This window comes from Triturus cristatus, chromosome 12, assembly GCF_964204655.1.
Source record: "Triturus cristatus chromosome 12, aTriCri1.1, whole genome shotgun sequence".
Classification (NCBI taxonomy): Eukaryota; Metazoa; Chordata; class Amphibia; order Caudata; family Salamandridae; genus Triturus; species Triturus cristatus.
The window spans coordinates 643,768,087-643,782,470 of NC_140595.1; the positions used below are offsets into that span (position 1 = coordinate 643,768,087).

General features: G+C 47.0%; 1 protein-coding gene across 2 annotated transcripts in view; it reads left to right on the forward strand.

The window, feature by feature from the left end:
- USP10 (ubiquitin specific peptidase 10) overlaps nucleotides 1–14,384 on the forward strand; it is a 333,623-nt gene that overhangs the window by 145,052 nt on the left and 174,187 nt on the right. For both annotated transcript variants that reach the window (XM_085638327.1, XM_085638328.1), the window contains one exon: nucleotides 4,680–4,783. In XM_085638327.1, the coding sequence (XP_085494453.1) occupies nucleotides 4,680–4,783 (104 nt within the window). The remainder of the gene's footprint in view (nucleotides 1–4,679; nucleotides 4,784–14,384) is intronic.

Genomic DNA, 14,384 nt, shown 5'->3' on the forward strand with positions numbered 1-14,384 from the left:
TGGAAGGTGTACTGACACTGTGTCGGATGCATTAACCTCCAACAGTCCACCAGACCGAAGGTCTCCAGGAGCCCGCCCAGCCACGCCTGGGCAGCAGGGAGGGCCCTGGGCGGATGACGGTCCAGGTCACCCGAGACAACCGAATTAAAGTCCCCACCCATAAGCAAAAGACTGTCAGGAAGCCCAAGCAACATACGACCCAAGTCTGAGAAGGTGGAGTTCTGGAGGCCCGGGGGAACATAGACCGAGATCAAGGAAAGGGACTGCCCCTCCCACCTCCCAGTCAGAGCCACATAGCGCCCTCTATCGTCTGGGACCACCCTGGTGATCTCCAACGGAAGTGAAGCTCGCAAGAGAATGCCCACCCCTCTCGAACCAGTGGTGAAACCAGAGTGGGCCACAAGTCGATATCCCCCCCTGTTCATAGCCCGACAAACATTGCCAACCAGATGCGTCTCCTGTAAGAACACCACATCAGGAGTCAGACGACGTAGATATTGCAGCACAACACCCCGTTTGATACGGTCCCCCAATCCATTGACGTTCCAAGACATCAATCTCAACCCGTCCCCCCCCCATCCCATCCAGTAGATCAAGGGCCCCCTAGCAAAGAGCTCAACACCCAAGGATGAACAATAGCCAATACTTCGCCTTGAAAACAAAAAACACAAATGCAAACAACCCCACCCACCCACCAACCCCCCCCCCCCCAACTCCAACACCCCCCACCCTGCACCCCTGCGGTCCAAAAAACCACCCCAACTTGCAGTGTGCCTTTCGCCCTACAAACCCCATTCTACGAAAAGACCCCGGAGGAGGGAAGGGACCCGTCCCCGCCCGCTCCCCACACACAACATAGTGAAACAAAATGCACAAAAGAAGGAGAACCCAGCCGAACAGTACAACCTGGTAGAGTCCGGGACCATAAGTCACTCCAAAGGAGACCCGCCACCCTCGGTACCGGCAGAGGGCCCAGTCCGGTCACCCCGGTCTGGCAGCGAATCCAGCCAGTCACTCACAGTCGCAGGAGAGTCAAAAAAGGTAGTCCGATCTTCATGTTCCACTCGGAGCCTTGCAGGATAAAGCATAGAGTACTTGAGACCGAGGTCCCGGAGACGCCGCTTCACCCCCTGGAAGCCCATCCGCTGTTTCTGGACAAGTTGGGTGAAGTCCGGGAAAAAGTTAATGGACGAGTTCTCATGTCGGACCGGGCCATGGACCCGTGAGGCCTGCAGAATCGCGTCTCGGTCTCTGTAATGGAAAAGTCTCGCAACGATAGGCCTCGGGGGGGCACCCGGTCGCGGCCGGCCACCTGGGACTCGATGGGCCCGCTCCACAGCGAAAAACTTACTCAGGCCAGCGGGAGCAAGATGTTCGAGGATGAGCTCCTCGACCAGGAGATCAACCGGGCGGTTATCGGAGGTCTCCGGAACGCCTATGACGCGGATGTTATTGCGGCGGGCCCGTCCCTCGAAGTCTTCCAGCCGCCGGGCCATCAGATCATTGGCCGACTTGAGATCGCCGAGAGTGGCCTGCAGGTCCGACACGTCCGTACCAAGGGAGGATGTCCGCACATCCAGCGATTGAACCCTCTCGTTGGTCTTAGAGAGATCCGCCCGGATTAGCGTAATGTCAATGGCCACCGTGTCGATTTTACGGGCCAAGGCCTCGTACTGTGTAGCGATGGTCTCTCTGATGCCCTTAAAGGCGCCCATGATGTCCTGCAGGGACAGATCCGGAGAAACGGACGGGCCACCACTGGTGTCCTCCGGGGGGGACATTGGCCGTCCCGGGGGATCCTTTACCCTGAGTGTAGCGGTCCATGTTGTTCGTCTGGACCGGTCCCCCACGTAGGGATGTTTTGGTCTTACGCCTCTCGGGGTCTCCCTTGCCTCCCATGAGAACCTCGATCGCCGAAGGGGACCACCGAGGAAGCGTCGAGGTGGCACAGGCCAGGCAGACAAGTGTCGCACCACAGGCCGCAATATGGCGGAGCGAAGGGACCACCGTCAATGAGCACACTGGCAGCAGACGAAGCCACCGGCTTCAAGCGAAGGCAAAATGAAAGCCCAGTCGCACCAAGCAAGTCCACAGTCCAGCCCCTCAAAGACCAAAAGTGAAACCGAAAGTGATGTGACGGCCACTGGCACAGCTCCGCTGCCGTTGTTGTTCAACTACGCCCCGGCTCCACAGATCACCCTCGCATCGGGCACAGCCGTCGGGTGGGCCTCAAAAGTTCAAACCACCATAACTCCGGATTGCCAGGTCCGATTTGATTTCCGAAAGGAGTTTAGTGTTCAGCCAGCATTCGTCTCCCAGATTCCATCAACCAAGCCAGGATAGATTCAGGATAAATTCCGAGGAGCAGCGAGGGTCCGGGGAGCCCTGTGCTCACGCGACCATCTTGGATGCGCGCTAGGCTCCTCCCCCCTAATGAACAAACTTGTATGTGTGATGTAATTTCTCCTCAATATGGTGTGTGTTGAAAGATCTAAGGCAAGTTAGCTTTTTTAGATAATCATGGGGCCTCCCTTATTGTTAATGATCTGGAATCCTGCAAGTTGCATTTTTTAATATCGCATTGCATACCACACTTCTACTAATTTTACTGATCTCAAACATTTTGGGATGCTGAGTTGCCTGACAGTAATTCAAACTCATGGACTGAATCAATGATGACATTTATAAAGGGCAGCTTTCACTCCAAGGAGCATTTTGGCGCTGATGCAGAGGGGCAGTGGTACGAAGGTCATAAGAACTGTCGGGAGATGATCAGATAAGTGCAAACACTATATCAATCTGTCAGTCCTTTCCGTGTTTCCTGAACATGGGTTCTGGCTTTGAGTCTGAGATGAGGGGGTAAACTATTCCAAGCTTTTGTTCCCAGGACTGCCATTGACTTTCCCCCTCTGGACGTTATATGAAAGCTGGGAGGTGCTAGAAAATCTTCAGAGGATGATCTCAGTAGCTGTTTGGTAACATATGGTTTGATTCTCGTCCTGAGGTATTTAGGTCCTGCTCACCTAAAAGTTCTGAAGGTAATTACTAAGCTCTTAAAAAGAATCCTTTTGTGTATGGGCAGCTAGTGGTGTGTTTTGAGTCCTGCTGATGCCGAGGACCCCCTTGGCATTTTTAATTCCAGACGGGCTGCTGCGTTTTAGACTATCTGTAATTTTTTCAGGACTGCCTTCTTGACTCCCGCGTTTAGGCTGTTACAGTAGTCTAGACGAGACATAATTATGGCAACTGTGACTGTCTTTCTAGCTGTGACTGGAAGTAGATCAAAAAACCTTTAAAAGGTTTTTGTCATGTAAAAGCAAGTGCCTACTACCAGGAGCGCTTGCTGGTGGACAGACAATGAGGTATCAAGTCTTATCCCTTGACTGCAGATGACTGAATTTGCATTGGCAAATATCCAGCTCACTGGGTCATCCTGCCAGCTATTGATCAACTCAGTTATTTGTTCATCTATTGCAAATATTAATATGGCTCAGACTTAGCCACTTGGACATTTTTCCATAAAAACAAGACTCAGTTCAAAATAATCACAGAAGAACAGAAGGAGGGGGGATATGGGATAGCATTTCTTGTTCTTTGTGTAGGTTGAAGAGTGATTTTTTTTTTTTTTTTTAAGAGACCTATGTTGGTGCACATCCAGGTAAGTGATTGTTTCTTCTAGATTGACAATCTCCATTTGGTAAATTAAGGTGACCTCAGTCAACTCTTGAAGTGTGACTCAACTCCCAATCTGCGTGGTCCTTCGGAGTCCAAGCAGGTTATCTCTGCTATTTCAGTCCTCAAATGTATTTTCTCTTTTACCCTTAGATGATAAGCAGTTATTGATAGCAGCACCTCAAGATGCATTCCTCCAGCATGAGTCTCTGTATTCATTTTAGTTTGTCCTTTGATGGTTTTTTGTCACAGATTAGATTTAACCTCCACCTCTCTTTGTGATAGTCTAGTCTTCATGAGGTATTCATGTTTTCTTGTGTTTTCTTTGCTATCCATGTGCTGTGATTGGTTTCCTTTCTCAGCGTGCTTTATTAGATCCAGTCCTAGACCTTCAGGCCTAGGGGTAACGTAGGTCTGTTTCTCAAATTCCATGCAGCCTGTATTGATCAAGAGAATATTGTATTCTTATTGTATTACCCTAACATTTGCAAGGTTAGTCTGGCATTTCTTTTGAACTGCTTCAAAATATAGGAGGGTGTGGTATGCCCTATTCCTTTTTAAATAGTAGCTATTTGACAGTTCTGTTTCGTGTGGTATGTGAAGGTGGTGATGAAGGCCTGAAGAATGCTGTCCAGTGAGATGTTGTACTGTTGGTAGCCTATTGCAGATTGTCTGCCCCAAATCCCAACTAGTAGGACCTGAATTATTTCAGTAGTAATTTAAATTGCATTAGATGTAGAGGGACTTAGTAAATATAGTTTGTGATCCCTTATAGTCTTTACAGAAATAGAAGGGATTTCCTAGTTGGGGATTTCTACTTAATTTTGCATGCATTTTGGCAATGGGTATCTTCAGTTAAAGAGCAAACAGAAAGGTGGGGTGGGGGCACTTAAGTCTTTGTAACTATAGGTATGTCATCTGCCCTTGCAGAAAGTTGCTGATGGGTGAGTTCTTTTGTATTTATGAAAGTAATTTCACTAAGATTCTAATCTGTATTTTCCTTTCAGTTCCAGGTGACAAGATTATGAAAGACATCCGCCCGGGTGTGGCGTTTGAACCCACTTATATGTACAAACTACTGATGGTTATCAAGTCCAGTCTTTCAGAGAAGGTAACTCCCATGGCCACCCAAACGTTTTAAGTGTTTTTCTGAACTGCAGTGGTAATGTCTTTTAGAACATAGTACTACCACATAGAGCGTCAAAAGAAGGTTTCAACTTTATTCATTTTTACAAAAAAAAATTGGGGTTATTCAGTAGGATGAGTGTTTTGTAACATGGTTATTTTAAAAGTGCATCTTTGCACCACATCAATATGTGATAGCACTGAGTAGTATAATGGCGGGCAATGCACAGTAGGATAAAAAGCACTAATTCCTGGGATTTTCAAGACACTTTCTCTCCAAGCAGTCTTCTTGCCACTTGTGTAACTGTGAACAAGCTCAGCTGCCTTTGGCAGTAGGTCAGGTAGTCTTGTAAATCTGTGGAGAATACCCTCCGGACAAACATTGTTACTGGTAATTACATTTCCTTACTCTGGCATATCTAGCCACCATTCAAGTAGACCGGATGTGTTTAACAGTAAACTAGCATTATTACTACTAATTTCTGCCCTTGTTCTTATTGTAACTCCAAGGTTATTTAATTTTTCTTAGTAACGGCTGATTCGCACCATACTCTGGTATGCAGCAATATCAGAATGATTGCCGAAGACCTTCTTTCGTGGCGTAGATTATGGGCAGCCTCCAACTAGTCCTATTTCATCACTTCAGTTGTTTATGAAGTAGAACAAATCTAAGCTGTAGCCTTTACTGAACCTAAAGTTAACCAGTCATCCAGAATTAACTGGTAACTCCTTAATAGCAAGTGAGATAGCTTTACCTTGAGGGTTCTTAATCTGATAATCTCCTGCACTCCATTGTTCTGTCTGGATACTTTCAAGTTCAAAGTGGATATAAAGGTGTCTCATTTGTTACCAAGAGGTGGCTTTTCAATCCACAGGACTCTTACCTCCACTTCTCTTGGTTCTAGGTTTGTGGGCTCTTGATCCAAACTTCATGAAAGTAGACCATCAGACAGGCATCCCTGCACACTTGCTGGAACTTGGATGAGTTGAGCATGGTGGAATTTCTATACTTTTGACTGGGGGGAAGAGCAGGCTCCCCATTTAAATATTCTGTAGCTGGCACAATTTCTTATCCTTGAAAAATTTCTCCTGCATGGGGAAGGAGTTCTAGTGTACATTAGCAATACCGCAGACTTTGGAGTTGGGCTCTTGACTACCACATCTTCTACCTACTCTCCAACTTGTGAATGGTTCGCAAGTGAGAAATAAAAATAGCGATATGTATTAGTGGTTTCATAAATCAAGATCATTATTATAACTCATGTTGGGTAAGTAGAAGGCTTATGTAAAAAAAAAATCCATGTTGGTGCTTTCTTGATAGCTGATTTCTCCCTCTGTGTGTACAAAGTAATTTGATTGCTCAAGTAAAAATAGACCTTCTGTATATTCTTGATTCTTCTTTGATCTTGATTAAGGCTACAATTGCTGGACGAAACATATTGGTTTCATTATGCTTTTACGTATCGCACCTCTCTATTCCAGTGCTGCAGAGTTCTAGGAGAACAATACAACAAATCAAAATATGTAAAGTGGTTGTTTGCTTTCAATTTGTCTCTAAGCAAAGAGAGGAAAATTAAAAATGCCTTTTCCAAATTAGCATGCTGGGAGAATTGAGCAATGAAACATTACTTTCCTGTAACACTATTTCTGTCATGAGTATGTTATTTAGATATATACTTCCTGGGGTTTCGCTATTTGGGGATCTTTGAAACTTCAGATCCAGCTTGTTTCTACAGCTCCCATCTGCCCCCCCCTCCCCCTCTGGCCCGATTACGAGCGGATGTAAAACATTGGAGGTCCCTACCCCTAACACTGGTGGGGAGGGCGGCACTCTTTAAAATGCTAGCCCTTCCTCGTTTTCTTGACATATTACATAATTGTCCCCACAGGGTCCCAGACTCATACTTTAGAGTTGTTTAAGGAGAGATGCGCACGCTGCTCTGGGATGGAAAGGCCCCTAGAATTGCACTGCAGAAATTGACAAAAGGCTGGTTCGATGGGGCATAGCACTTCCGTACCTGCAGCGTTATTACTGGTCGGCGCAATTGGTGACCGTTAATCACTGGATATATCACCCTCCGGATGACCCAGCATATGCCCTTGACCGATACCAAACCGACCGATCTGGATATCTAGGGGCCCTTTACACCACCGATAGGAAAAATAGGGGGAGGTTCTTCGGACCTACCCAACATACATTGGAAATCTGGCGGGTAGCAACGTCCCGGCTCCGTTGGACGGGTGTTCTCTCGCAAGCCACACCCTTGTGGTTCACCCAGAAGCTGGGCATGCTGTGCTACCAGCCCGGGTTTGATGGGACCTTATCGGGGTATCAGCGGTTAGAGATTTGGTTAAGAAGGGAGCAATACTTACCTTTGGTGAGCTCCAGAAACAATATCTGGCACAGGGGGAAATGTATAGGTAATTACAAATTAGACATGCGATACAGGCGGCGTTCCCGTCTCTCAAAGACATACCTGAGTCACAACCTTTGGAAGACCGCCTGCTAGATGGGCTCCTCAGTTCGAAGGCAGTATCTCTAACTTATTAAAATTTGAGTAATAACCTGCCGGACACCTTCCCGAAGCTCAGGGAGCGGTGGCAAGACAACATTGGGCATATAGATGACGAGGACTGGCAGACTGCACTTGTGTCCCCACGAGAAGCGGCTATCACTCAGAGATTTCAGCTGATTCAACTTAGGATACTCCACCGATCATACATCACAGGGAAAGTTTTGGCGAGAATAGGAACTAGGCCTGACGACCGTTGTATGAAGGGATGTGGTCAGCAGGCCACATTTTACCATACCTTGTGGACTTGCCCAAAGATACGTGCTCTTTGGGAGGGAGCCTCGGACCACATGCGCACAGCGTTGGGGAAGGCCATAGTACTAACTCCGCAACTGGGACTATTGAACATATGGGAGGCGACTGATCTCATGGAAGTTGAACAGCAACTTACAACACTGGGATACACGCCGGTGAAACGAGAGCTGGCTAGAAGTTGGGGGTGGGGGAACGAGCCCACCACATGTCACCCTGTGGGTCAAAGAAATGGATAGGTGGCAGAGACTGAGGTTTTTTACGGCAGGGGGTGTCCCAAGAAATGGGATAGGAAGTGGTCACACTGGAATAAACATCGGGGGGGATCCCTGTGTGTCACCTACTGTTGAAATAGAGATGCATAGGCAGGCGAATCCTGCAGGAAATATGTAATTTGTAACCATGATTATGTTGTCCAATTATGTTATGTATGGCTGTGATTGAAACCAATAAACAAAGTTTAAAAAAAAAAATATATGTATATACTTCCTGAATCTCCCCAACACCGCCCGATATCCTGTGAGTATTGTTAAAACGGAGAAAAAACAACTTTCCAAATAGAAAAAATCTTACGTCAAAAGCACATTTTTCCATTTCTTACAAATGTAAAAGATACAAAACAGAAGAAAATTAGAATGGGTTTAAGACTGATAGCAACCTTGCTGTCGGAAACCTTATTCTTTTCCCACCTTTTAAAACTGAAACATGTAAGTCAATAGCTTTGGTGTACACAGCCTTACCTAGAAGACAAAATCATCCTAAGCATGGTGGGTCCTCCTCATGGGCAGCCTGTTGATTCTTTTTGAGTTAGTTGTTACTAACATAGTGTTGGACTTGGCCCTTTCTGCAGGGTCATCTCCCAACTGTTTGTCATCACCCTCCTGTTTTATAAATCGATTTTATGTTGGCTTTTAGGGCTCTACACACTTTACCCCTGCTAACCAGTGCCTGATGTGCTCTCCTTAAAACAAGGTAGCATTGGCTTATACCCATTTGACATATTTAATTTACTTGTAAGTGGAACTACCTGTGACTAGGACCTGTAAATGAAATGCTATAAGTGGCTTCCAGCACTGATTGTATCACCCCTTTAAGTAGCCATTTAAATATGCATCAGGCCTGCCACTACAGCCTGTGTTCTGTGTGTAAACTGCCATGTCAACCTTAAAAAATGAAAATTTTGCCAGGCCCGACCCTTCCTTTCTAATGCATGGTTTCCCAAGGGGTAGGTCCTGACTGGCCAGAGGGGAAGGTGCAGTATATTTAAAAAGTGTCACATGTAAGTTCTAGTTTTGCATGTTTTGGTGGTGAAAATCTCTTAATCGTTTTTCACTGCTGCAAGGCCTACCTCTCCTATTACATTTAATTAGCTGTTATTTCCAAATGGGAACAGGTAACCGGTTCATGTTTGGTGTGTTTTGAATTGTAATGAAAAATCCAAACTTATGGTAAAGTCAGATTATAAATTGGAATTTTGAAAATGCCTCTTTTAGAAATTTGACTTTTTCCTGCCTTATCCCTTTAGAGCTTGCAGCTTGACTCCGGGTCACATGACTGGGTGTAGCTGACAGGTGAGCTTTGTGTATTTCTCGTAGACTGACCCACACAATAGAGCTTGGATATGCTTGTATGGGCCATCACTGGCAGGATGGGAGGGAGGAGCTGGGCCCACTTACACTTGAATAGGCTGTGTCCTGCCTCCACACAAAGGGCTGCATAACCCCTGTAGTTAGTCTGGAGCCAGGACAGGGAAGGTGGGATGCCTGTGGATTGTAAATGGAAACCTCTAGAAGCTTCTCCCACCTTCCAGAGTAGGGGCACCAGGTATTAATATTGGACCTCTGACACCACCTCCTTAGTACACTTCTCGACCTGTGGATACTCTACCAGGAAGGACTTCTGTGCTACTCAAAGGACTGCCACTATGCTAGACTGCTGCCCTGCAGGACCCCTGCCCTTCTGTGCTGACTTGCTGCCCTCTTGCCTGGATGAATAGGTATGGACCTGTATCTCTTGAGCTCGGAACCCCATGGTGACTCCAAGGGCTTGTTGACTGGCCTTCTGATCTGAAGCCTTAGGGACCCATGCTTCCAACAACCTTGCACCTGGACTCTGCCATCTGATTCTACCCTGTCAAATGGTGCCACTTCAGTCCTAGAACATTGGAAGTAGGCTTAATGTGCTGTTCCAGTCTCTGTTGATCCAGCCGAACTGGCGCATCTCCTCTGCTGCGTGGTGCACACCCGAGCAGAACTGATGCATCACCGCTGCTGTGTGGATTGGACCTCTTACAAAGATCTGCATTGCTTTGGAACCGCCCCTGCCTGACGCATCCTTGGTGCAGGCCTTCACATCACTCAACAGCAGCCTCGATGAGGACACTGGACTCTGCATTGCAGCATTTCAGCTCCTCCGAACCAACGCATCGACCCGACTGTGCGCCGCACACACACTTTCTCACACACACTTTCTCACACACACTTTCTCACACACACTTTCTCACACACACTTTCTCACACACACTTTCTCACACACACTTTCTCACACACACACATTCTCACACACACTTTCTCACACACACTTTCTCACACACACTTTCTCACACACACTTTCACTCACACACTCTCTCACACACACTTTCACACACACACACTCTCTCTCTCTCTCTCTCTCTCTCTCTGTCTCTCTCTGTCTCTCTGTCTCTCTGTCTCTCTGTCTCTCTGTCTCTCTCTGTCTCTCTCTCTCTGTCTCTGTCTCTGTCTCTGTCTCTGTCTCTGTCTCTGTCTCTGTCTCTGTCTCTGTCTCTGTCTCTCTCTGTCTCTCTCTGTCTCTCTCTGTCTCTCTCTGTCTCTCTCTGTCTCTCTCTGTCTCTCTCTGTCTCTCTCTGTCTCTCTCTGTCTCTCTCTCTCTCTGTCTCTCTCTGTCTCTCTCTGTCTCTCTCTGTCTCTCTCTGTCTCTCTCTGTCTCTCTCTGTCTCTCTCTGTCTCTCTCTGTCTCTCTCTGTCTCTCTCTGTCTCTCTCTGTCTCTCTCTGTCTCTCTCTGTCTCTCTCTGTCTCTCTCTGTCTCTGTCTCTCTCTCTGTCTCTGTCTCTCTCTCTGTCTCTGTCTCTCTCTCTGTCTCTGTCTCTCTGTCTCTCTCTCTCTGTCTCTGTCTCTCTCTCTCTGTCTCTGTCTCTCTCTCTCTGTCTCTGTCTCTCTCTCTCTGTCTCTCTCTCTCTCTCTCTCTCTGTCTCTCTGTCTCTCTCTCTCTCTGTCTCTCTCTCTCTCTGTCTCTCTCTCTCTCTGTCTCTCTCTCTCTCTGTCTCTCTCTCTCTCTGTCTCTCTCTCTCTCTGTCTCTCTCTCTCTCTGTCTCTCTCTCTCTCTGTCTCTCTCTCTGTCTCTCTCTCTCTCTCTCTCTGTCTCTCTCTCTCTCTCTCTCTCTCTCTCTGTCTCTCTCTCTCTCTGTCTCTCTCTCTCTCTCTCTCTCTCTCTCTCTCTCACACACACACACACACACACACTGAAGGATACTGGGTTGCTGCTAACCAGGTCCCCAGTACCAGTGTTCTTTCCCTAAAAATGTGCAATTGTTTCCTTCAATTGGCAACACATTTAGTACTCAAGTCCCTAGTGAATTGTACCCCTGTTACCTAGAGCATGAGGTACTAAAGAGGGTCCCTAAGGGTTGCAGCAGGAATTTTTCCACCCTAAGGAACCCGTTCCTAAACACATGCAAGACTTCCACTGCAGGCTGTGTGTGCTGGTTCAGACAAAAGTGAAAACACGACGTGACCCACATCCCTGTGTGCCACATCCCCAAACACTGCATGTAATATTTATGTCACTTCTACAGCAGGTCTGACAGCCCTAAGGTAGGATGCCTACTTTTACATGTAAGGATATGCATGCATGAATAGCTATGCCCCTGTGCTGGTCAGTTCCAATACTGCCAGTACAAGTGACCAGGGAAGCCATTTTAAGAAATGTGGTGGGCACTGGTGAAAAGGAGTTTCCCAACTATATGATGGCTCCACTGAAGATAGGGATGTTTGGTATCAAACATCTCGTATTAATAAACTCACACTGATTCAAGTGTTTATATGCACCCAGAGGGCATCTTAGAGGTGCCCCCTGAAAACCTACCAGCCCCTGGTGTGTTGGCTGACTCGTTTCTGCCAGCCTGCCACCAGAGACAAGTGTCTGACTCCCTAGGGTGAGAGCCTTTGCTCTCAGGAGGTTAAGATCGAAGCATACTCAGGAAAGGGTGTTTACACCCCCTCCCACAGGATGACCAGATTAGCATTCCAAGGCAGGGGACCTTCAGAGAAGCTACCACCTTTGAAATGCGAGTCCGGCTCCCCTAGCAGGAGAGGAAGCCAACCCCTTTTTTCCCAGAGCCCATTGGCACATGGACAGGTGGGAAAATTAGCTAATCAGGTGTCGTACCACCTCTAAAGTGGCCCACTCTAAGGTAGATGCAACTTTTCAGAAGTAGCCATCCTTGGGATGGCAAGCTTAGGAATTCTGGGACAGAGTTATGCCCACTTACCACAAGAAATGGTCCTATAGGGGGTGTAATAATAATATAATAATCCACATTTGTAAAGTGCGAACAATCACCCATAAGGGTCTCTAGGTGCTGGGGACCGTCGGGAAGATTAAGCAAGCTATTGCCCAGAGTCACATGGTGCTGGGCTAATCCAGCGCCGGGGATCGAACCGTGATCCCCAGATACTGGAGTCAGTCGCCCAGGCCCCGGCGCCACACCTCTTCCCCAAGAGTCAGTAGCCCATTGCCTACTACCCAACACACCCCTAAAACCCCTAAATTCAGTATTTAGGGAAGTCCATGATGCCAGAAAAACCAATCCTGCCAACCTGAAAAAAATAAGACTGACGTACAGAGTTGCACAGGAAGAATAGAAGACCCAGCAACTGACTTGGCGCCAACCCTGCCAGCCTGCCTGCTGACTTCGCCAATTGCTTCAAAGGTTCACTTGTCCTGCAGGTGCTGAGTCCCCAAAACCTGGAAGACCTGCCAGCACTTTGCCCAGGAACCTTCCGATGGACAGTGAAACTGTCCCTTGCGTCCTGTAGAAAGCAAAAGGAAAAACTGCGAGGACTCCAGAACCACTAAAACCAGACGCTGCCAAGCACCACTGAACCTCATACCCCCCACCCATGTCAAAGTAGGCCAATGGCATTAGCATGGGCGCAAGCCCTCCAGTTACTGAGTTCACAGTGGAGTGCCTCCTCGTGAACTCCCCAACGTCGCCTGCAGCCTCTGAGTGCAGGGCCCCTCAACTGCGAGTGTTGCCGGACGGAGAAGACAACACCCCAAAGACCCTCTGCACCTGGATGCCCTGTCCGGAGAAGGGGACCAAAGGTGTCCCCACGTACCCCAACTTTGCAAGAACCAAAGCCTCTTGTGGGTTTTTACTGGACTGACCTCTCCGTCCCGATCAGACCCCCTAGCCCCCCCCCCCCCGCCTCTTTGTGACCGATCTCTATTGGCTGTTAGCACCACTGCACCCAGCTGCCCTAGTGCCGCTGGTGGTGACCTGTTGGTGCTACCTTTGGCCTTGCTCTTTGACCAAAGACACTGGTCCCGTAAATCGCTAACAAGAACTGGGAAACAACATATGATTTTCCTTTCATAGTTTAACATTGCAGATCATAACAATTGTCAACATTTTGAACTCTTGATATATTTTTCTTTATAAACATACTTACCTTAACAAATTGTTCCTGTTGCCTAATATATATAAAGATACTTGCTATGTTTATAAATTATCCTGGCTATCCTTGAGTGGTGTATCAATTATTGGCTATTGCAGATATTCGCAGATGTCTTGCACTCCTCTAAGATTTAAAAATAATCTTTTTTTGTTTTACTTTTAGAGTTTTATATAGCGCGAACTTGACCCGAATCGGGTATCAGAGCGCTTTACATAGCACCAGTTGCTTTACATTAGGACACATTCATTTTTTTTAAGGCACGCGGAGCTTAAGTGATTTCCCCTGAATCCTAGGATGTTCAGCGTCATTGCTGAGACTCGAACCCAGTTCCCCAGATTGGGGGTCGACCGCCCTAGCTGTTTGGACAACTCCTCTCCCCAAGATAAGCTTAAGGCTGCTCAACCATATTACCCCCTAGAAAAGCTCCTTCAGATTGCTAGAGCAAGCCCTTGTCCACTCATAATGGAACCCCTGGATTCTGCACAATATCTGTTTTTGATATACCATATGAAGAGCCATCTTCCTGCATTCACGGATCCTTACACAGCTCTGCAAACCAGGATTTAAGGTATTTTGTTCAGTGGGCCTAACTGGTTCCCTGTAGCTGGCCAACATTCTATTTAGGTTGGTCTCAACTTGTGACTTTGTTCCGGTCCGGATCCACAGTTGGCACTTTGTGCTTTTTGGTGACATTTTAAAATTGCATATCTCCAGTTCTACAGATTGGAGTTTTGTTGTTTTGGTCTTGTTTCATTTATTGAAGACAGTTCAATTTTTCTAACTTGGTGTAGGATCCTTTTTGTGTGACGTTTTTACTTTATTATTGTTTCAAGTGTTGCACAACTACTTTACCCTGCCTCTAAGTTAAGCCTGTAAGCTCTGTGCCACGCATGACTGAATCCTGGAGGCGCAAAGGTGGCTTATGACTTGAGTATACTATTTCAGACACTAGGTACAGCTGTGCATCTTCTTTTTCAATGGGATCCTCACTAATGTTTCTGAAAGCTAAAAATAATTCATATAAGCTCTTTGTAAAGAAATCTG